The following is a 25,177-nucleotide window of genomic DNA, read 5'->3' on the forward strand; positions in this document are numbered from 1 at the left end:
AATGGATTGTCTTTATCATAAAAAAATGTATTTGCAACATGTGATCCAGATCCACACTGTTTTGCTCCACCCCACCGTCTGGCTTTCATCATGGAAAGCATAAAGGACGGGGCCGTCACTGGGATCGCATCCTTTGGAAAGGAAACACCTATATGACAGTTTAGTGCTAACTTGGGCAACTAGTTAAATACAAATATAAAAACAATATTTGGTTTACAAACAACAGGCATTAAACGGGCATTGTGAAACATTACCAAGGGTGTGACCACCCATGTCCAGCATCTGGGATTTAGTTTGGAAATGAGTCAAACGCTATCCGGCTGTGTGCAAAAAAACTGCCCACATGTTCTTCCTGTGGTGCAAAATCAAAGCTCTTCCCTCTAAGATAAATATCATCCAGCAGAGTATCATACACATCTTTCATCACAAGGCCAAATGTGGAGGGGAAACAATCATTTTAGAGTTTGTGCAAACAACATACAGGCTAATTTCCAACCGTCTGGGAATTTCTGGGGAAGAACAATAAAGTCACCCCAGCCAAGAAGACTTCACTGTATCTGCTTCCAGTCACTCCAGCGTGCTAACCTTTGCTGCATGGCTTATTTCTCTCTGGACTGTCTGAATAGCCTGGGAGACGCTGTATCACACCATCAAGACAGGAACATTTAAACAACACTGCAGAGCCAGCTACCTCGAAAGCCTCGGCACAATCTGTCTGGCCTAAGACGAGGTGACACGTTCATCCTTATTCAGCCTCCCTCACTTGCTATCATTTCACTCCCACCTCGCTGTCAGATAAAGACACGACATCCAGATATAAACCGAAAGAGGAGATCAAAGATGCTTGAGGTTAGCAGGCCAGAAATACCGTTCTGAGGTGAAAGTTGCTCTCCAAGTATACGTCCGAGTAACAAACTGTCATTTCTGGTATGTGCTACTGAATATAATTGGCTGGGAAGCTGTTCGCAAAGGTATATTTTCATCTTGCAGCACCTCTAGCTATAATTCATGCAGTACACTCAGGCATATGCAGAATATTAATAAATCAAGACAAAAATCATCCAGAGTGCTGCTTTTGGATGTTTCTTAGACACCGGGGAGTAATTTGTTATTGCAGGTGGCCCCTTACAAGCCCAGTGTTCCTTCTCAAGTATCCCAAATAAAGAAAACAAAGGCTCTCAGATTAGAACTGCAGTGGGCTTTTTTCCCCCTTCGCCTGCACAGGAACCTCAAAACACAGAAATTGTAGGCTTGGGTAATAAAAAGAATTAAAACTGTAAATACAAACAACTTTTGCAACAGTTTATTCCCACTCTAACATTAAGCCGATGCCAGATTTGTGTGGTAAACACCAAAATACGTAAATTCGCAGAAGTAGATTAGTCCATTTCCCCCATAATCCCTTTGTTGCCTGGAAGGAGGGATTTGTGGGTCAAGCCCGTGGCGATGGGGGGTGGGTGGGTTGGATGTTTCCACGTATGGAGAAGCTACGATGCTCCAACCAGACAAGGAGATGAAGCATCCATGCCCATTCCCCCTCCCCCCACCCGCACACATCCAGACACACAGTCAGGCGCATGCATACATCCTGCCTCAGACAGACCAGGAACAAACCATAATGGCACAATGACCTACAAACCACAACCCCATGGGAATTATTCACAAGCTTTCAAATCAGATAGCATTAAAAGTCCTCTGCAGCAGCAACACCGGAGAGAGGGGGGCATGTAACTCTACCCCACCCCGAGCGCATTCTAACACACCATCATTTCATGATCTCACAAAAGGCCTGCTAAACATATGCTTTTGTTTCTGATCCCCTGCATACTCTAGTCATGATTAAACGGCTGCGGTCAATGACTACATGAATCTGTAAAAGCAAAAACAACCTAAAAAACAACAGTGTGCTACGTGTGTGGCATTTTTCTTTTCTAACGCATCAATGTGGAGAAACAACATTTAACATTTGTACTCTCTATGGTTGAATTTATAGAAACAGCTTTACGTACTGTATGTTAGTAATTTGTATCCGCTTAGTGTGACACAATTACTGCTTAATATCACACAAACACTTTACACGCACTGTGAAGGCAAACGAACGTTGTGTACAAGCGAATAAACTGGAATTGCAACTGAAAACAATTAACACTTTTACCACATTTCCAGCAACACTTTTAATTGTGGCTGTATAAAAATTGCTGTTTATAATGCGTCCAAAGTTGGGGCGGGGAAAAAAAGCAGCGCGTTCACGGCCCTGTTCACACAGTGGTCAACAGCTCTACATCAGCCAATAAACTGAGAGCACCTTTCAGGTTTTCTTAAGCTGTTTGAGCGTTTATAGTATAGAACTCGAACAGACAGCCGGTCCAAGAAATATCGTATTGACGATTTCATTTTCATGGAGAAAAAAAGATTTGCTACTGGAATATAAATAACCGTCTCCACGCGCACACACAGCAAATAAGCATTACCAGCTAATTCCTCTTTTCGCCGTTCTCTGATGGACCACCTGTTAGACATGATCCTCAATAGACTGGGGACTGAGAGGCCGCCATGGGGCTGTTCAATCAAAAAATCAGACTCATCCTGGAGGAATCCAGCTGTAAAACACACCCTCGCTGGGAAATCACTCAAAAGAGCTCATAAAAAAACCCACACACAAGCATTTACTCACATAAGCTCCTTCTCTCTCTCTCTCACACACACACACACACACACACACAGCAACAGTATACCCAAACAAGCACACATTTTTAAATTCTAACTGCTTTCCAATGAACTCAGAGGCAATTGCTATCGCCGGTCCTCGAGGATTCAAAGGCCCATTATCCAGCAGGCTGGGATTTGATTTTCTGTTCGGGTGGCTCCGGCGTGACAAGTTGCTGGTGGAAATAGATTCTCTCACCAGGGAGTAAGAAATAACTTCCTTCCACAACAGATTATTTCTTGTAAACATTTTGCAATTCCGTTCTTTTGATGCTTCTGTGTCGTCAGCGTTTATTTGGAGACTACTTGATTCTTAAAGATGTTCATAAATTAAGCGTCGAAGTAGAAAATCTGTGGAATTGGCAAGAACGGCACAGCTGATGGTCCAATCCATTTAGTGGCCATCCTGTGCCCTCCCCAGGTAACCTCACCTCTGCAAAGAGTGCTGACAGTATTTACACATTTCCTGATATCTGCTACATGTGAGCAGGCGATAGAGGCCAAAGTAACTGGAATGTTTATTTTAACAAAAAGTATTTTTATAAAACAAAAGATGCTAATCTGTCCAGATTTTAAAGGTGTTAAAAAGTAACAGATGCCGTTTCTTTTTACGTCCTCTGCTGGACTGTTTTCTATCTATCCAACTCGCCTTGGGAAGCAGGATCACCTACGCCAGATTGTGGACGATGTTAAGTCTCCCACAAAATATTTCAAGCTTCAGGTTACGCTGTTTTACATGAGCACGGGAAGTTTTTCCAGAGGTAATGAGAATCTGTGCCAGCTCGGAAAAAGTGCAAAGCGCACTCAGCGGGCCCCAGGGGCAGACAAAACAGCATTAAGTATTAAGGTTGCTTAAATGGAAAGAAATTCACTGTGTCAACTCAGTTTCCTCGTGAAGGAGCGGGAAAGCCAGAATCTCAAAAATAACATGTTGACAAAAAGAGCGCGTTTAACGTGTGGCATTGACCAAAACGGCGAGGTGCTGAGAAATGGCACTGGCTCTGTTTGTGATCCTCTGACTCAAAAGAGCAAATTAATAGTGATGAAATATTCAAGTCTATTGTGTGACTAAACATGCATCCCTTCCTGGATGATTGAGAATGCATCAAGACATGCAAGTCTATTGTGTTTTTTTTTAGGTTGTGTGGTGACTGACTTTAGGATATTTTAAGTTAAAGAGCTTTGGGGCACTTTGTTGGACAACTAAACCACCCAAAAGCTGCCTCGGGGTCTGGAAAATGGAAAGAAGATGTAAACAAAGCAGCAGGATTCAATTATATGAACCTGCAGGGTTTTATGCCTTTTTTGACCTAAAACAAGTCCGTGAATTAAAAATGGGAGGATGGATTCATTTCAGCCTCCTACCTAGTAAGTCATATATAATCCAGAATTATGGTTAGGTCAAACATTTTTGGCTGCATACTACATTCTCTATATCACCTCCCTTTTATATCTTAACTTATGACCCAAGAGCAGACAAATACATTTTTCTTTTTAGAATAATGTTATACCCACACAGGTGTTGTCATGGTGCGTGGTATTTTATCAACCTGCACAACATTTTGTCCAAACATGAAATCTTAAAAAAAAAAAAAAATCTATGAAATGTTAACCCAACATTCACGGGAGCCTCTTTAGCAAAACCACTTTAGACTGAAATGCAACAAAAACTAGAAAATAAAACAAAGTTTGGAGCATGTCTCCCTACATCGGGGGTCCAGGTCTCGAGGGCCGGTGTCCTGCAGGTTTTAGATCTCACCCTGTGTCAACACACCTGAAGTTCATTACCAGGCATCATGTTGAGGAGGTAATTTAGCCATTTAAATCAGCTGTGCTGGATCAAGGACACATCTAAAACCTGCAGGACACTGGCCCTCGAGGCCCAGCGTTGGACACGCCTGCCCTACATGTTTTCACTTTCTTAATCTGTTGGCCTTTTTGAATTCAGCATTGTACCTGCTATTCGTGAGCATATTGGCTTCTTTACATTGGTTCTTGTCCAAAGCACCCCTGGTCAAAAGTTCACACCCTCTGTCCCACCTTTGCACCAGTGCTACTTCTGTGGTAGCTTGTGCCAGTTTCAACTTTTCCCTTTTTCCACCAAGGGAGGAGTCAGTGGCTAACAAGCTGTCCATGTTCTGCTTCCAAAAATTCCTCTCCCAGTTGGGTAAACTGGGATGCTTACAGCTGCTTTCAGTGGGGTGAGGGCTGAATTATTCTAACAATGATGAACTTTATGAATGCAAGTGTGAATTTATAAATGGATCTATGTGTCCGGTGCTGATTGTGTAACTACCAGCATTTTTTTAATATGGGCATTTATAAATACACTGCAAATGGCAAACATGAAACATATATTCAGCAGAGGTTGATTATGGTGGTGTCTTAAGAACCCAATTAGTTTTAAATCAAGCACTGTCGTAGAGTTGCTAGTGTGGCTATAAACTCTTCTTGTTAAGGAATGATTTTCATGTTTTGTCAATAGGTTCTTTGCAACAATGAAACCAAAGCAAGTGACATTGAGGTCATTAATCAGAGCTAATTCTGGTCTCGGGTGTTTCTTACAGCTTAGATGATCAATCAGTATTGCCAATTGTTTGAGCAGTTTAACAAAAGACTCACACAGAACCAATCTGTACAAATCTGTGAGAGTAAGGACCAAACAAATGGTCATTTGCCAGTGTACCTAGTCATAATTCATTTAGTGAAGTTCAATTCCAGCTCAGTGCTAAAGATGTTGATGGGTGTTAGTGAAGCTCTGCAAACCACAAAATCAAGTGCAGTAAATGCAATGAGACTCTGTAGTCTCCCAACCCTGTTATTTCAGTGAAACAGAGTACATTCCTGGAGCTCAGCAGATATTAAAAATTCAAGTCATGCAAACTGGGTTAAAATGCCACACAGCACACACATTTTGTTCAGCTCAGTAGCCAGACTTCTGCATTTGTGGCAAAGAAATACCCTTCTGGCAATTTTTAGAGTCAACTGGCAGCTGTGGACATCCAGAAGGAAAAGACTGCTAAACTATGACTCTCTAAATTTATGGAAGTGTCTCATCATTCTTACAATTACAAGTGTGTTTTAAGGTGAAGTACATTTAGGCGAGAACTAAACACACGTATCAGTCGTGTGGAGGCAGATAGGATGCACACCACTCCTCTCCACCTCTAAAAGCTTCGAAGGATTGAGGCTGTCAGTTGAGAGACCTTCAGCAAAAGGTCTTCAGCAGCAGCACTTGAGGTGTGCTCATGGACTTTATGAGGTGCAAAGTGAGCTATTATTCCCTCCAACCCTTCAGCTGCCATTCCTGAAAAATTCTCTCAAAACCCCAAAGAAAAAACTTGTATATGGATTTTTATGACTTGAAAAGTGCACTTGCAATTGACCTATCCCCTCTCCTGGCTGAGAAATGCTGACTGGGAAGATGATGTTGCCAAATTCCACACTGCATGGCTCGACTGTGCACTACACCCACAAACAGATCAAAGACAAAATGAAGGTGAAGCCAAACCTAAAAAACATGCCCACAACATCGCTGCCTCAGTGTCCTTTGTTTGTTTTATTCATGTTACACCAACAAATTATTCAGACCTTGCCTGAAGGCAAATGTCAGTATACGGTGGAAAGTGGACGGACACCACGTTCCTCCACATAAGTCTACGATCCAAACACGTGAGCTCAACGATTTCTAATAGTAAAGACGGACTTGAGTTTGAATCCTTTCAGCAACCTTTAATGTGGGATTTCTGTGTGATGTCTCCCTTTATTTGTGGTGATTCCATGTCATGGTGCTGGATATTAAAAGGCTATTTTGAGCATCCACATTGCATTTTATATCCTTGATATCACTTACAATGGTGGGCAGTTAAAAGAATTATTCTCGGCCTTGGAATGGAAAAACCACATGGTCAAACACATGGCCAGTAAAAACAAATGGCCTGTGTCACTGATATAAGTTTTTCTTTTTTGGTAATTAGATTCCAGCTGTAATGTGGCAAAATGGCCGGTTGATAGCAAAGGCTGAATGAGAACAAAGAGCTGCAGCAACATTTCCACAGCTTTATCATGTAGTATTGATCTTCCTGTTGGGTCATGGGTTTTCCTTTTCCCTTCTTCCAGTCAGCTATGCCTCAGGGCTGTAGTTGGCATTTCATTTCACAAAGCCAGGAGGGATGCTGCCTCATGTAGTACCAGCCTTACTGGATAGCTGGTTATAAGCAACCAGTTATCCTTGATGTAGGGACCCAGCACAATGACTTAGTCAGCCAAACCATTGCATTTTAAGATAGTTTTTCTCTGATCAATTAAATTATATGAAAGTTGAGACAGAACTTGGTAACCTGCATGTTTAATGATACATTAATTAACTATGTGTTGACTGCAAATAACCACAAGGAGCACAAAGCCTGCTTTCAGTTAAAATAGAGTTAAAATTGTTAATGATCTGAAAAAATTAATCCCAAATACACAATATACAGTATATCTGCAAACATACCCATTAGAGCAGCAAATTAGTGAATTAAAACGAATCCTGGACTATAAATAATTTTTAAGGAAATCACTGAACTCTAATTTAGAAACAGAAACAGATACTTTAACTTCCTTCTGAGTCAAACTCGGAAATTTCACGAGTTTCTTAAAACCAAAAGAAGATTTAGCTATACCAAAACTCTCGAGGTACAGTCTGCTGAACACTAAGCTCTTTTTTTATATATATCCAGCTCATAAATGTCTAAATTGCCTGAATAGACGTACTGTACGCTGCTGGTCCCAAATAAACAACTCTAAATCCTGAACAAATAAACACAGTCCCAACACCCATAAACACATCACTGCCTGAGCCTATAATGCAGACCAATGCTGCTGAAAACAACGCAGTAAATATGAGCTCTCAAACACTGCAGCCGTACCAGAGAAAATACTGTTTTCTCTGAAATGATGCTGGTGCTATGCCAGGAAATTTTTCCACAGCAGTGCATCTAGTTATGAACGACGTAAATGAGATTTAGTCATCTTTGCTGAAAGATTGAGGCAAGTGTTTTTGCATTACTGGAACGCCTTATTCACCTGTATCAGCTTAACAATTACCACGAGGCATCGCGTGTTATTTCATATTTTTCCAAACATGCAACACTATCTTCTCTACTTAGAAAGTGTGGCTGACCTGTTAAGCATTAGTGAATGAGGAGAGTTTAGGATATCTTTAGAGTATCCCCCATTTTTATAAAAAAGGGAAAAAAGCAGAAAATTGTAGAATATTAAGAACACAGTTTATCCCGAGGAGACTTAAGGCGAATTTTCCAGTAAAACTAATGCTGGCTACTGCACAAAGATGGCAGGAGATTGATTCAGATCAGACAGCGGTTGCACCACACACGGCTAAACTTGCATCATTGTGGTTTTTATTACGTTGACAAGGTGAACGCTCTCAGCTGCTCCAGATTTTACATCGTCTTGTCATGCTGCAGTGAGTTTTGTGTTGGTATGATACAAAATCTGCCACAAGCTATTTATATAGGAAACAGCTGACCTGAAATCATTTGTGTTGCTGTTTATTCTCAACAAACCACAATATCTATGCACATGTGAAAATATTTAGAACTCGGCATCCACGTCATCTGTACTGAGGTTTATGAATATGCGAGTGACCTCTGCTTCAGGGTTTAGAGCTGTCAGAGAGCGTAACTGTGCTGTGGTCATAACGCTGTGCATACACACAGAGGAGAACTGGGTTTTCATCCCGTACTGGGACGGAACAGGTCGATGCTTTGATCAATGTTTTAAATAAGAACACGATGTTTGACCAGTTCTGATATCCTTTCATCTCACTCATCAATGCTGTGATGAAACCTGTGCTGGAGATCAAATGCGCCTCACCTTCAAGGCTTTCTTTTTCAACTCTAAGAATCATGAATATAGAAAAGCCTGATGTTTCTTTTATTTTACTTTTCTCCTGTATAGGAGAACTATCCAGACTACAGCACATGCACCAACATGAGAAATCCCTCACAAAAGGACATGGATTTAATAAAGTAAGAGAAGTAAAGCAGTCAATTAACCACAGACTGAAAGATTAAACAATCTGCTTTACACTGTGGCTCAAGCAGATGAATCCTCCTTACAGTAAAATAAGGGTTAAAGTCTGACAATAAGCCCCTTTTAAAAATAACATTTAGATATATACACATATATATAACAATTCTTTCTACCACAAAAGATCTAAAATTGTGAAACGTTTAGATATTGAATTTGTTTTTCTGCTGGTCTGTTTTATTACAAGAGAAAGCCAAGCTTCTTAGGGAGACAGTCCATACTCAGGAGCTGGAACTGTGTAGTGATGGTACGACACTTTGCCTAGTAGACCATGGAGTACATTTTTCTTGTATTTTTTCTTGTGAAATACTGTTATTTTACATTTAGCATCATCTTATTTTTACATTCATGTTTCCTCTTAGTTGGCTTTTGTATTTGATTTGACCACCTTTTAGTGTCCCTTCAGGAGAAGCCAACGACTCGCCTGCTGATCATGTTTAAATATCCCCAAAAGATGATTCTGTTCATCTGGACGTCGCGTTTTCAGTCATCCAAGTGACTTCTTCAGTCTCAGCTGACTGCAGGTTTCCCCAATCTCTTAAACAGTACATTGCAGTGGTTGCTGATCAATGGTCATGAAAATTTATATATTAATGATGAAGGAACTGACCTCCCAGCCCATTGTTCCTTGTGTGCTGCTAATTTCAGTCATTATGCAAATTTACTGTTTATAATATTGGGGAAACCTGCAGTCAGCTGAGACTGAAGAAGTCACTTGGATGACTGAAAACGCAACGTCCAGATGAACAGAATCAACTTTTGGGGATTTACTTACCTGGATGATTGAGGATGCATCAAGACATGTTTAAATATATCTGAATGGGTGTAGATTTGCTTGTGTTTACCTTTAAAAAAACAACATTGAGATTAAAAATATGTTCTGATCGCATCCTTGAATAAAAAGGTTATATTTTTTGAATTGTCATTTTCTCTATCAGTCATACCGTGGATGTTATGTTACACAGCACAGGCTACTTTTGGAAGAAAACCAGAGGTCTTCTTATTAAATGCCATGAGATCATTCATAATGATAATTATGTGATCATGGCAGGGCTAAGCATGTGTCCTTTCCAACAATACTCAGACAGCATATTTTAAAACTATTAGGCTTTGGCAACACTGAGCATGAGTATGAGATGACAGGAATTTGAGTAATTTGTTCAGGAAGTGCATTTTTTTAATTCATATTTCTATTCTAAATATTTTCTATTTCCACGTAAAAAATGTAGATTTTTTTTGGATTATTGCAATAAGAAGGCTGGCCTTGTCTGGAGCCCAAGCATAGCTTAATCACGGCTCTCAAAGGGGAAATTGTAATTGCACGGAGTGAGAGCCAAGTTTGTAATTTAGTGTAAAACACAAAGTGCCAATGAAAACAACAGCCAATTACACTGAAAAAAATACAAATCTGCAACAATAGCCAAACTGAGAATCAGGGATAATTATACGTGTTAAACAAATAAATACTATAAACTAGCCATGAAGACAACTGTAAATTGTGTCTAATAACTGCGGCTCAGTAGAAAAAGTGGAAGTTGTACTGACTAATGCTTTCTTACCCTGATACCTTCTTTTATGTATTTTGTGTACTTATAAAAGTTGGCCTGTTTAAGGAAAGCTGGGCCTAAATAATATATTTCAATAAGCTCAACTCTAAAAAAAGAAGATGAAGAAGAAGAAAAGCAAAGCTGCAAGTAAGTAAAACAAGCAATTTATCGGCACTCTTCTATCAGGTATATGAAACAGTTGTTTCGCTCCTTCACAGAGGTCTGATTTTCTGATTTCCAAATACCCATAATTTGCCGATGTCAAGTCGTTACCGCAAATTAAGCAGGAAAACATGCCAGCGTGTGTTCCTGCCAACTCATCTGTTCATGGTGACAACTGGCATCCATCATTCATCCACAGGATTTACTGCCAAACGTCTCCAACAGTAAAGTATCAGATACACAGTAATCCCCTTTATAAATCTGACCTATAATTGTTGGCTACATGAAACAGATTATTTTACATTCTCGTGTTAGTGCGTCTCTTTGAATCAAGCCATAAAAAAAAAAAAAAACAGGGAAAATGACCACACGTGTTAAATGGAGACGTATGCTACTGTGACACTGCAGACAACAGAAATATAAGTCATTAATTTTTACACTACAGGGTTACACTTCGCTGAATGAATGAATACGATTTGCAACGGTTGGAGGAAGAAATAAATGACATCCTTATTCATGTAATGAGCACCGTCCGTCTGTGGCACTCGCAGGGAAACTGTGGGAGGATTTTTCTGTTTTCTCTTCACTAAAAATCAATAACCTCTCAATGAGCTGGTGGGCCTAGATGTGAGCTCCTGTGGAAAATCAGCACTTCGGATTGTGTTGTTTAGCCAATTAGAAAACAGAAGCACCAATCAAGGTCTATTCTCCTCGAAGAAAAGGGGCCACGTCTCAATGGAGTGCACAGGAAGGTAGGTTACCTGCCTGCTTTACTTTAGCTCTACTTTACTCGTATTGTTTAAGAGTAACCAATCTTATCAGCTAAAGTAGAGCGACGGGTATAATTAATTAGGAAATGTTTAGGTGTTACATCAAATGAACGGTGGAAACAGTGAAAGTGCTCATGTTCAGTTCTGATAATGCATTTTTCTTTACACAAGTGAAGGAAATCTGCCAAAAGGATAAGATTTCTCAGTTCTTCGCAGAGAGAAATTCACTTGCCTCAAGACATTTCTTATTATAATTGTCATTCTTCTCGTGGTATCATTTGTCTTTTTCCAAGACGGTGCAGTAAGCTTCTGAAAAACATAACATTAATCCGAAACACTTGCTAAGTGGTTCAGATTAATGTTATGATAAAAAAAAATTGGCAAAAAGAGAAAAGACTGGAGGTTTATGAATGATTGTTTGTTTGAACAGATATGTCGGGTGGTTAGGGTCTTCATCTGGGACCCCAGCAGTCACTCACACTAATGAAAACAAAGCTTGCGAGCCAGCAGAGCTGAGGATGGATTTTCTCTTTAACTGCTTCCTAATTAAAAGAACCACTGATGTATCTACCATGTGGTGGCAAGAAGTGAGTCTTCTGTAAATGCTGGACTCTTTTGGAGCAGCCACTTAGGGGTTTGGTTTGGGGCACACTTGACATTTCATCAGGTAAGTATTATAAGGCACTGCATAGTTAAATCAGGAAAAGACCTGCACACAGCAAAAAATGTAGACTTACCACCAAACTTTCACAATCCAGAATCAGACTTCCATTTACTGCCATATTATTGAGAGCTTGATATGGTGGTTTTCTTTCTCTGTGGTTGGAGAAAGGGGGGAAAAAAGGCTGTCTTGGACACCTTTTCCTAAACTAAATGTTCTCTGCTGACCAGGAATAAACCTGTGCCAACTGTGCGAATCCACCTTGTGGTGAAGATGAAGACCTTACTTGGCAGAACGGCTGAAAAGGGAAAGTCGCTCACGTAAAAGGTCAAAGTTGAAGAGAAACACCTCAGCCGCAAATGCCAAGGGTCAGCACCGTGAGCCAAAACAAACCGCTGAAATCAACCCTGTAAACAATCACGATCCCATCAATCAGTCACCGGGCTGATTGTGTTCACAATGACAGAGAGAGAGTAAAGCAGAGAGAAACAGTGAACTACAGACTTGGCCCCGTGCGTGAAATACTATACAACACAAGCTGTTCTCCATCTGGAGAGATGTCAGACTCGTCTGCCTCACTGAGCCATGACAAGCTACATTAGAAGCAGTCAATTCACACCACATTCGATTGGATTTGGTAATTCCACCTTTACATGTCCAAACACAAAAAAAAAAATTAAAAAAATATGCCCCTGATGGCCCCACAGAGGTATTCAAAATACAGAAAATCATTTATTTTAAAAAATAAAGAAAATAACCTGAATACTTTGCAGGTGTAGCTGCTGGTGAAAGCACATGTACCAAAAGAAACAGTAGCAAAAAACAAAAGTAGGAACCTACTTCTTTATCTTGTATGGAGCTTTCATATTGCACACAACTATTTAGTGAACAGCCCCCCAAGGCTAAGATTACAGCTCTGGATTGGATTCAACTCTTGCCCTCTCCCAGTGAAGCTGTTTGATGAAAGGCTTGGCAAAGGCCACATCCAAGTGTGGTGGAGTTTTCTTCCCCCCCTTTTTTTTTAATTCACTTAAACTATATGAGGTCCTGGACCAGACTGGTCGTGTGGTTGTAAATAACCTGTGGTGTCCCAGAGGGTGGCATGCTGCAGGCTGTTGTGCTTTGCACGCATTTTTTCTGAGCGCTAAAACCACACTCTGGCTTCCCAGGGCTCAACAGTATCAATTAGAGGCAGCTTGTGAAAAGATGTGCTTCCTCCGTTGCTGTGGTCTGGTAAGAGGTAGGAAGTGAGGGAAGAGAGAGGGAGGAGGCAACTCGTACTGCTGGGACTGTCCGGGTCCGCAAGAATTCAGTCTCCAATTTGCTCTGTCAGCTTCTCCATCCACATATATAGAAAACGAGTGCAACAACACATAAACAAGCAGTCCTTCTCAATTTCCTTTTTCTCATCTGAACTGTGCAATAATCTGTCCTCCATACAACCTCAGCTCAATGGCAAACAGCACACAACTGCAGAATATGTGCCACAAAAGGCTTCTGCTATGTCCCGGTGTTAAAGGTCCAAGGGGAGCAGCAGCTGCAGCAGGTTACCAACAGTAGCTCGACTGGCCAGACCACAGGCTCTACTGCACTGCATCTGACTCACTCACTGCACTTAGGAAACACCAGATACTGTAATCATATGTGAAAACCACTTAAACCACAATAATAACAGAAGTCAGAGGATTTCTAACACTTGTTTCCCTTAAAGGAACGAACCTGAACCTGACGAGAAGCAGAAAGAAATCCTCAACCCTGCAAAGTTAAAATAACTGAAAAATCCCGCTCATAGTAACAGAGCATTGCAGGAACACACCATCTAAATGCAGCAAAGGTTACGTCACAAACACTGGAACATAAATACAGTCCCGATCAAAAGGTTAAGACCACTTGAAAAATGGCAACAAAAAAAAGTTTTATATATCCATGGTTGGAGCTTAACAAGGTTCAAAGTAGAGCTTCAACACACAACAAGAAGGAATGGGAGTGAGACAAAACACTTTTTTGACCATGCAATTTATTGAAAACAACGCTTTACCATGTCGCTTTTTTAGCAATAATGGCATCTACATTATGAGTGTTTAGTCCATTTAAATTGAACTTGGGTTCGTTTTCCCCCTTGGTGCGGTGCGTTTGTGCAGGTGTGAGCACAGCACTCGGGTGTGGACCAAAACAACCGCACCAAGACCCTTTGGAGGAGGCGTGATGGTACGGCTCCGGACGAACTCTGGTGCGCTTTGTTTGAACGTGATCCGACCCCGATCTGAACCCACTACCAGGTGTACATTACAAGTACTATAGATGTGTTAAGTTCTGTACAGGCTAGCAGCTAGCCATAAATGAACATAAATTCTGCGCTTTCTAAACATTCTCACGTACTGTAGTTTTAGTGGAGTTCACTTGGATTTTTCTCTGTGTGAAAACCAACCAAACCACGGAGAAAAGCTACAAGTTTACTAACTCATCAACTGACTCGGACCAGAGTAAAAGAACTATGGGTGTGAAAACACCCTGAGACAATGAACTTTAATTATACTTTACACTGAACTTTGTTCATTATTAAAATATGGTTCGAAAATGAAAAACGGTGTAACTGCTATGATGATCAATTTAAACAAATAAATAAAGAAATGGAACTATTTTTGTATCTGGCAGCTTTGTTTAAGCAGGTTATTCGTTTTCACGTCCGAGTGCACTGACAGACGTGATTTTCCAGCAGTACAACCAAGACACTGGATAATTTAGCTGGCATATTCATAACAGTCGGGCTTCTTTGGGATCACCAACCGTGAATCCTCTGACCTCATTCCTCTGTCTTCTTACCACTTGAGAACAGCCAGAACTTTGAGAGCATGTAACAGAGCACGTACAGCCGTAATGGGATTGCCCAATTGGTTCTGACAGGTTTGGTGCACAATGCTGCAGCAGTTTTCTGCTCTGTTCAAACAGTGACCTCTGGGGTCTTGATTCTTTGTCCTTCATAAACAACAGGACAACACAAACGGGGATTAATTCCCCTCTATTTGGCGACAAATGGTCGCCTTCACTGGGTCCAGGGAGAACAGAGGGAGCACACAAAGCTTTCTTTTAACAATGAACAAAGGCACTGGCTCCGAACCGGCCAACTTGTGTCATAACCTTATCGAAATGAGCCAGTGCTTCTTGCCACAGAGATGGTGAGGCAAAGTGAAAAGAAGCCTTTTCCTCTTCATTGCTGAAAAGGCCAAACTATAGCATCCCTGTTGGATATGGGGGACAGGGAGGTTTTTGTTTCTAATAGCTTGGGGTTCTCTGCTTACACGCCCTCATCCATAGTGCTGTTAATCCCATTAATATGAAGAGGGCCAAGAGCCTGAGAGTGGCCATGGCTTAAGAGCCATCAGCCAGCATTAGCCCTGGAAATCCAATCCCTTGTCTAGACCCATTACCAACTTAGCCCAACAGAGTTTAATCATCTGAGACATATTTATAATGATGGCAGCAAAACCTATAGCTGCCCTTTATCAATCGATGCGCTGATTCTTGGCAGCGTCAACGCCTTTCTCACATCATTGAACTGTGGTCGTGAATGTCTGCCACACAAAACTGACCGTGGGTGGGATTCAGGTTGGTACTACACATTGTTTAAGGCAATTATTGTGTGTGTGTGTGTGTGGTTCTGTCTGCAGTACACTGTGCCTGCAAGATCTATTAACCAAGACAATCTGTCAACTTTAATTAAACAGCGAGCCAAGGCAATGAGAATACTCAAAGTGGACTAAGGTCAACATCTTGTGTAGGATTGTAAAGATTGATCTCTAATGCCTCAATCCACCACCAGGCAGCACACCTGACAGCTACATATGGACCATGTTTCATCCCACTGCATGGCAGTTGGGTGATTACCCTGCTTCAGAGCCTGATTATTTTAAAGTAGCTTGATCTGGCCTGGTGAGAGGACAGAGGTGGCTTTCAAGAACTCGTGGGCATGCTATGTATTCATTATCAGCTTCAATCTTATAATAAAACAATGCATTCCCTGCATTTTAGCATGCAGATATCACAGAGTGCCATTTGAGCAGGAGCATATCAACTATTAGAGGTATTTAAGACTCATGTATGTATCGTGTTTCTCCAATGTCTAGACACCATCTGGACCTGGAGGTTATGCATGTCCAGAAGCGAGGGAGGAGCATGCTCCCTGTGTAAGATGTCAGTCAGGATTACATATTAGGTTTAAAAACCTGGCTTAGCGTTACAGCCTGTTGCTGTGCACAACCTAATCAGATTCAGTAACAATGTTTAGAATATTTAGGTTATAGCACATTGAATGCCTTAATGTTCTGTAATGAATACAGGATATTTTAATAGTTGTAAGAGAAATTCAAGGACACTTTGTTGTCATTGGTTTCTGAGGCTGTACTCACAGCACAACAATGCTGTGAACTAAATGCTGGGCTGGAGCCTATCCCAGCTGGCATGGTACACCCTGCACAGGTCACCAGTCTATCAGCGAGAGACAGAACACCTTTCACGCTCTCATTCACACCCGTGACCAATTTAGGATAAACAATTAACCTAATATGCGCATCTTTGGACTGCGGGAGGAAGCCAGAGTACCCGGAGAGCGCCCGTGCAGGTACAGGGAGAATACGCCAAGTCTGCACAGAAAGACCCCAGCCGGCCGGTGGATTTGAACCCTGGCTGTAAAGCAACAGGATTAAACCACCAGACCGCTGTGTCATGGAAATATTATTCATATGAAAATGTACCTAAAATATCCTAAAAATGGCATGACATGAAAACTCAGGATTGGCAAAATCATCAGAATTTATCCTCTAAAGACCATGAATACGAAAACAAAATTTCACAGCATTAAATTCAAATTGATTCTTAATCTGTCTTGTTGAAATCTGCTTTGCATTTAAATAACAGTTAGTGGTTTACAAGAAGTCACACAAAGCATTGTGGGAAAAAAAGTTTCCAGAAAATCCAAAAGTTCCTTGGACTGCAAACGCCGTACAGGAAGTTGTGGCTGAAGCATTCAGTGCATCAGCAGATCCTGCCGTGCCACAACCACACGACCGTTTGCTGAATGTTTTTTACTGGTTCAACAACAACCAGAATATTCTTTGTGCGCACTTTTACATGTTAGGACGTCCACCAATAAAACGCTTTCTCAAGTTTAGTCTCTATTGCATGTTTTACAGATATGCAGGTCTTTCTGTCTTATTTTCCCCTTTCTGTCCTCACCACAGTGAATGCAGCATAAGAGCCAACATTTTTTAAATGAACTTCAGGAGTTTCGGTGCAGTAACAAAGATGCAGCGCGGCCATTTCTGGGCCCGATGACCGTGTGAAGGAGTGAGAGTAGCATCGTATCTACTCAGCTGTTTCCTATTAACCTAAATATGAACTCACTCCATCGAAGACGCATGCTTCGAGCAATTCTGTGGGGTTTTGTTGGTAAGAAAAGAAACTCACAAACATATCAGAACCCCTCATTAATGGTATTTTTAGAAACAAACGAATTTCTGCCAGGCTAGCTTATCTTGCAATTGTGGTGAGCGAGAAAATAACAATTTCTACCCTCACTGGCTTTCTGTCGAAAACGAGAGCTTAGGAAAATTGAGATCCAATCAATCTGTGGTTGAAACTGAGCTGATCTTTCTGGGCTGGTGTAAAGGAGTCATATTTTAAAAGAAGAATCGTCTTTCTTCCTTTCCTCTTTCTGAAAGAAAGAATCTGAGAGATGTTGTAATGAAGATTTCAAAAAGTTGTCACATTCACCGCACATTGGCAGCGCTCACACGTGGAATGTCAACAGACTCACGCTGGAGCTAAAAATCTGTAAATGATAATCAGAAACATTCCTGTTAGAATATTTATTAGAGAAAGTGTGGAACCACCAGGAGTGAGTAGGATACCTCCCACATGTGTCTTTCCTATCCTGCCAGCAGATTATACAGTCTGGCAGTCGAAGGAAGGAAATGCAGGGCCCAAGGTTCTTACCGTTGACAACAGAGTCACACTGAAGAAAACCATTACAGCTCTTTCATCTGTGCTTTTTAAAATGAGCTCTTTGCATTTTTAACTTGATTTAAATTTGCAATAAGTCTTATTTTAACATTTCCTGTCATGAAAACAACAGGTCATTTATATATATATATTTAATATATATTCAATATAAATAATATTTGCAATAACTTTGAAGATAAGAATCATTACATATGTTAATGTCCAAAGAACTTCAAGATCATTTACCACATGTTAGAAAAGCCCTGGCTGAGTGGAGAACTCTGCCCCGTCAAAGGATATTACAATATGTAAAGTCTTTTAAACTGAATTTAACAGAACAGCACTGCAACCTAAAACAAACAGATTGAGGAATTCTTCACATTTACACAGAAGAGCTTTAATTGTCTTCAACTGAATTGTTCGGGAATTAAGGAAACCTGACTCCAATATTAATTCTGCCTCACTTTCCACCTAGCAAACCTATTCCACGACCCTGTGCTAATGTTTTCAGTCTGCTACTTGGTGCTGGGAAAAGCAATTGAGGAATATCAATCTGTTGTGATGGAAAACCATATAAAAGCGGTGAGAATGAATCAAAGTAGCTAATCTGAAGGCCGTAACATAAACAATGAGCTGAAAAATGCTGGAAAGCTCTGCGTATCACAGAGTTAAGTGATAATTATGTGCAACTTTGTCATTTTGGTTGCATTACACAAATTCGATCTATTCTAAACAGTGATTATAGCTCCTTTGAAAAACTAAATACATGAGTTTTGAATACATTATATTATTTTGTCATGAAGCTATCTTCACCAACTGTGTCAGCATGAACTCTGTCTCCATCCTGGCAACTACAAGCAACAAACAAGCTCCATTTGAATCCACTTCAAATGCTCCCTTGAAACTGGTGAAGGGAGAAAAACCCTAAACTCCTTACCAAACGGGACCATCTGGAGACACTGGATGATAGAAGCCGGGGGCCTAAAGGTTTTGGGGGGTAGCTGAAAGGAAGACAGACAGAGGGGAAAAAAAGATGCAGAGAGAAACAGCAGCGTAGCTACATCTACGAAACCATGTCGTGAGTCCCTCTCTACAGGCAGGACGATAATTACAGGGCGCAGGCTAAGAAACCCTGACTGGGAAAAAAAGTAAAGATATTCAGGCTGCTGGGTTGCCGCCCTTGGGCCCTCAAGATAACCGCAATGCTAAGCAGCAATCCTACAGTATAGGCTATGAGAGTAGGGTTCAAGATCACTGCAGTGACACTGTGCCAAAGAAGAGACCGCTATGGGTATGGACAAGCCTATACTGGGGCAGGTAGGTCAAAGTACTCTGGTCTCCACCTCAGAGGCCAGATACAGGTTTTCCACACGTCTCTGAAGTTAAACTTGAAGAAAACGTGAATACATTTGAACTAAAAACAAATATTTAATAGTTTCTTTTTCCTTAACCATATTTACTATAACATTTGGGTGGTGTCAACATCAGTCACCACCCAAACCTCACATAAACTGCCTCAGCAAAGCAGGTTTTGGTTCTGCCCTCAATCCCAACTTCTCTAATAAAACTTTCAGAGCATGGAGCTATACGATGACTCGCCTTTACCAACTGTCTGACCATTATAAATCACTGGCCATGCCCAGGGAGGCTGCGTCCTTCAGCGTGACCCACAACCTTCACACATCCTCACACAGTCAAATTGTACACCATAACACGAGGGTGGAAAAATGAGGTGGGTGCAGTTCATCACATCCATCAAACTCCTGACAGTGAACAATAATCCATAAAGCCAGGGTGTGTGTGTTTGGGGGGGCGGTGAAATATACCTTAAAACAGTCCAGTGTTTACAGCTATTAAATGGAGAATTTGGCAGCTTTTTAAGCTTCATTAAAAACATCGTCACCTTGATTAACCTGCGCTCAACAGGTTTTTATAACCGAACAAAAGAATCCTGCAATCAAACCACGGAGGTCTTTTCATTATCACGGTGGTACCTGGTGCACACGGCTTACAGGGAGCCGCAGAATATTGCTCCAGTATTTCTCGTCTGACATTTATCTGAGCTCTCCCATTCCTTCACTCAGCCCCAACTGCAGATTACAGCAGTGCTGATATGAACTACGTGACGTATGATTCCCATTTTCCAGTGCAGGTGTCAAAGCTGTGTATGTGCTAATGATGACTGTGTCCCAGGGAGGGAAAAGAAAAGCCGCCCCTCCTGGGAATTTGGCCGTGGAGAGCAGGTCGCTCTTCCACGCTGTCATTCGTATCAAATGAGGAGCCATTACCGGCTGCAGGGTCAGAAAACTGACTTGCATGGAATTATTTATTTAGACTCTGGAGAAAAATAATTTAACATGTGTAAACAAAATTTTTTCCCCTCTCCTTTTAAATGTGAACTTCCTTGGTTACGGCCTTGGTTACCAGGCATAAAGTTTGCTTAAATTAATGTGTAACCACTGAACACACATATGATAAGACGCATGTGACCGAGGCACTCCTGTTACCACGAGAAGAATGAATTTAAAAAAAAAAAGTATTGCACTGCTACAAAGCGACTATGAATCCTCGGGCGTCTCTTCTGTGGCATCTTTGTGCCCCCCAGGCATTTTATGCACACTGCAATCTTGAATTCTGATTTTAAATCACAAACTGATTTAAGTCTAGGCACTGGTTTCACAGCCAGGAGCAAAGGAGAAACACAATCGATCTTTTCACAGACAGGAATCAATGTCGCCTTCTGAAAAACAGCTATATTTATTTTTTTCTCCTCAGCTGTTTACCATAAAAAGTTCAATTGAAGCTATAAATCTTTATTTTGGGGCGTGCCGTCGTTATATTCTGTAACTCTGGTGTCCTTTTAGTTTATGAAAAACAATATGTGAATGATGCATAAATTAGTGTCACAGTTTAAATAAATCCACTCTAAAGGCTGCAGGGTGTTTAGTAATGGCAAGCTCGAAGTCTGATTTATTGCCATTACAAATTTAGTATTTTCCATAATGACAGCATAAAGACATCATCTTTTTTCAAACCTAACCCAGCATTAGCAAGTCAGATCAGTTTGTATGCCCAGGACTGTTGTACTTAAAATGATACAGCACCGCTGCACACACCCTTCCTCTCTCCTCCCTCCCTCCCTCCCTCGCTCTCGGTGGAGCCCAGGGGGGACAGGAGACGGCTGCTAATTGCAAGCCTGGAACACGTGTTAAAAACAGATAACGCTGGATGTGACAGATAGCCTGCAATGGAACAAGATGTCAGAGACAGAATACTGCACGTCAGAGCAAAACCCCGGCTGGGATGGGCGAATTCTGTCACTCATCTGTTTCACCCAAAAAAACCTGCAAAAACCTGGAGCCAAACTCCTGCGGTAATAAATAATTATTTAACAATTATGTTAACATCTCCTCATAGAATTATCAAGGTTTGGCTTTCCGTGTCACATTCAAACTTGGAGGGGCTCTCCAACAGCCGGCTCTCACCTCTCCACCTTCCTATCATGTAAGTGTGTGAATCACCCGACCTAAGCACAAAGTGCAAAACGCACAGCAACACACAACTGTAAAAGAAAAAGTGTCATACTTTCAGCAAAAAAAGAAAGAAAGAAAAAGACCAGGGGGAATGTGCTCAGCAGGAAATGTTCTATATACAGAGCAGTGAGCAGAGATGTGCAGGAAATACACCACTAGTTGATGTTCAGTGTTTGTACACTAAGCTGTATTCTCTGTGTGCGCTCTACTCTTTAAAACACCTATAATAAATGCACAGCACTGCACAATATTCTGTTCAGAGAAAAAGCATCCCAGACTAACAACTATGAATACTGGCTGTATTAATATTGATAGGATTTTGATACAGTGATAGGAGCATAAAATGTGCATGCAGCTGACCCACATCAAGGCAATGGATGGAGAGTAGGGAGCCGGAGGCACTGACAACCATTCAGCCATCAAATATCAAAAGGCCAGCTATGAGTAATGCATTTCCCTGCATAACAGCGACTGAGCCCACAAACCAATGAAATGGGTTAGTAAATGAATAAGAAAACGCTTTGCACACTGGTGCATGTGTGGAACTGCTGCAGAGATATGAGGCACATTTTTTTCCTGTTGGGATCAATTAATTCCTCAGCACATCTCAAGACTTTGAGCAAGTCCAGACTTTGAAGAACTTATTTCTGAGGCGTACGGGCGCGCTGCCTATTTACGTCTGACTACACTTTTCAACTTACGGAAAAACAACAAGCTGTGATCCAAGAAAGATCAGCTGTAACACGGGAATGTTGAAATATTAGCCCAAAGGAATTATCTTTCAAGGCAGCTGCCACACATGTCACAAACAAGCACACGTGTCTGGACTGTGGACTCTGACAGTGACTTTCAAAGCAGTGGGACATTTCCATCACTCAGCTTCTCCTCGGAGCACAAACTACTGATACCTGATACCTGCCTTCGGGCGGACTGTTTGTAGTGATAGACACAACGCTCTGTTTTGATGCTGACGCAATGAAATGCCCCCTTCCTCCAAGTTGTAAATCATCGTTTCGCTACAGAACTGATGAGGTTTCCCGCTAGTGGATACAGCACCGTGCGTTTGGATGTCATTCATTCACTCAAGTACCTGTCATCGTAGCAGAAATCGGCGCCCAGAGTGTTGACATACAGGACCAGAGCCACGGCGCCGCACAGCAATTCTGCAAACATTTCTGCCTCGCACGCGCGCGGGGAAATACTAACAAAAACAAAACTAAGCAAACTGGGAAATAAGAAAAAATAAAGAAAATTAAAAAGATGCAAAGCGAGACACAGAGAAGCAGCGAGTCCCGGTTTCTAGTCCCTCTCAGTTCCCGTCTTTGTCAGGATGTCTCTGCGAAAACAAGTCCATTCTCTCCCCCCCATCATCCTCGCTGAAGTGCGCAAAGTGGATAATCCATAGGTGGCTTTCTTTCTAACCCATGTTGGGTCTGAGCCCGAGAGCTTTTTATCCCGCTGAGAGTTGGGCAGGAAATAAAACACGAGCAGCGTTTCGTGAATCTGTGACAACACACGCAGCACGCCTCCCTGACACAGAGGAGGATCAGCCTCCGATGCTCAGCGGCCGCTGCTGGCTAAACGTCGCGATTGAGACAGAGGTCAAGTTAGACAGTCTGGTATTGTCCAACATCCGGGTAGACTTTCAAAATAAACTTGTCAGTGAGGCAGCGCGAACAAAACAGATCTGCGATATAGTGTTAGGATGTAGATGAGTAGATAAAACAAGGAGTAAAAGACACATAGCTGCCTTTTGACCCCACATGAGGTTAATTTTAACAAAGCTTTATATTGTTCAGTGAGCTCCCCCCATATAGGATTTTTATATATACTCTTTTAATAATTGCATTAATCTCCAATAGATTCGATCCATATTTAGTTTTCTAATAACTTCATTTGTGTCAAACCTTTAGATTTAATATGGAGGCTCAATCTGCTTCACTTCCGCGCCAAACCTTCGCATTTCTGCAAACTTGACGCAGCTATGCTCCTAACGCATGTGGTTTGAGAGAACTCGAGCGCATGCGCACGCTCCCCTCCTCTAGAAAGGGGATAAATCACACTACACGATGCTGAGAACCGTTGGTAGGGGTCACTTAATACCGCTAAGAGTAGTCCATAATGTCAAGGTGGTCCTTAGAGTGTATGCTTCATAAACGAATATCATATTAAATTTCACAAAACCGATCCCAGCGGGATGTCACTGTAATCTGTGGCGCTCATCTAACATCTACAAAAGAGAATAATACATATTTGCTGGATATAGCTCTTATTGCTTACATAGGAGAATTAATAATTAAAGAAACACAGGCTTGCTTTGCTTTAAGAAATATTTCCCTCTACTTTAAATGTGGCTTCAATTTGCTGCACATATAGACATACAGGAAACAGCAGCTGAATAAGACACAAACATCCCGTGCGCTCGCCTTGATGGCGATTCTTACGAATTATGGGTGAAAAAATTACAGTTGCTTATTAAAAGCTACATTATTGTAATTTATGTCAGTCCAATGGCAAGATGCTGTGAGAGTAGAGACCTCTTTGACCTAAAAGGCAGACTTTCTGAAATAAATGATGAAGGGAAAATCTTTTCCTGCTTTTGATGTGAAGAGTAGATTATGTGTTTACCACACTGGAACAATGAGTCGCGACAGTGTGATTTCAGGAACTTCTTTCTCCTCAACCAGGGTCGGAAAAGTTGTAAAGCTGGCCCCAAAGGGACCACTAGAGGGCCCTTAGGCCAAGAATGTCTGTGAGAAGACTAAACAAGGTAAATTATTTCAGCCTCTAATATACAACTGAATGTATTGTCCTTAGCTAAATACAGAACATTTCCAATGATTTTCCCGTGATTGCACAAAATTGCCACTTTAGAAGTGAACAAACAAAACAAAGCTGGGTGTTCTTTTTCATCATAAGTAAATTCAGTTTCTGGTAATTATTAAACTTTCCCAGACTGAGTCTTTTATTATCAATTTTACATGACCAGCGTGTGTCTACATTTCCAAAAACAATACATTGCATCTCGAGATTAAAATGATCATCACGAACGTTAAAATGATTCTTGGACTTCCTTTAAGAGTATATTGCACAACATAAGGAGGTATTAGACCAGCGCCAAAGAAAGAAGAGAAGAAAAGAATAATTGTAAAAGTGTTGCAGACAAAGTCAGTAGTCTGGCTGACTGCTATTGATTCAAGGTTGTTTCAGTAGGCAAGCCCCATCTGTCAGGGCAACATTTCAATGTAGCCTTTCACAGGACAGCAGCAGGACACTGTGATGTAATACATTTCAGGAATTAATTAGTCTGATCAAAGTTTTTCTGTTTTTTGGCTTAGAGTCTACATTTCTCTGTTGACTGATTATTCATGCTCCTTTTTATTTATTTATTTTCATCAGGTTCAAAGCGCATAGATTACTTACCACACATCTGATCACTGGATCCTTAAATGAAATTCATAATATATCATTATGAACATAACCCACTTTATATATATATATATATATACTTTCTGTGTGAGATGATGGTAAGTTCTCAGCTTCACACATATAAATGTTTCACCAAAGTTAAAACATGTGCATCTGTGGGTGAATGAGAGAAAGAAGAGTGTCCTGGCAGGGGTGGAGGGAGTGGGAGTGTTGCCCGATGTATGTGACAGAAGAAGACCTCCCTGAACGGATCCTGGACGGTAAAAGGAATTACAAGGA

The 25,177-nt window shown here is 41.2% G+C and overlaps 1 protein-coding gene across 1 annotated transcript in view; it reads right to left on the reverse strand.

Moving 5' to 3' along the window:
* Positions 1-23,043, reverse strand: part of tmtc2b (transmembrane O-mannosyltransferase targeting cadherins 2b) — a 78,887-nt gene extending 55,844 nt beyond the window's left edge. Inside the window, exon 1 of the mRNA XM_031725980.2 lies at positions 22,560-23,043. Within this exon, the coding sequence (XP_031581840.2) occupies positions 22,560-22,642 (83 nt within the window). The 5' untranslated portion in view covers positions 22,643-23,043. The remainder of the gene's footprint in view (positions 1-22,559) is intronic.
* Positions 23,044-25,177: the final 2,134 nt, after the last annotated feature.

This window comes from Oreochromis aureus, linkage group 7, assembly GCF_013358895.1.
Source record: "Oreochromis aureus strain Israel breed Guangdong linkage group 7, ZZ_aureus, whole genome shotgun sequence".
Classification (NCBI taxonomy): Eukaryota; Metazoa; Chordata; class Actinopteri; order Cichliformes; family Cichlidae; genus Oreochromis; species Oreochromis aureus.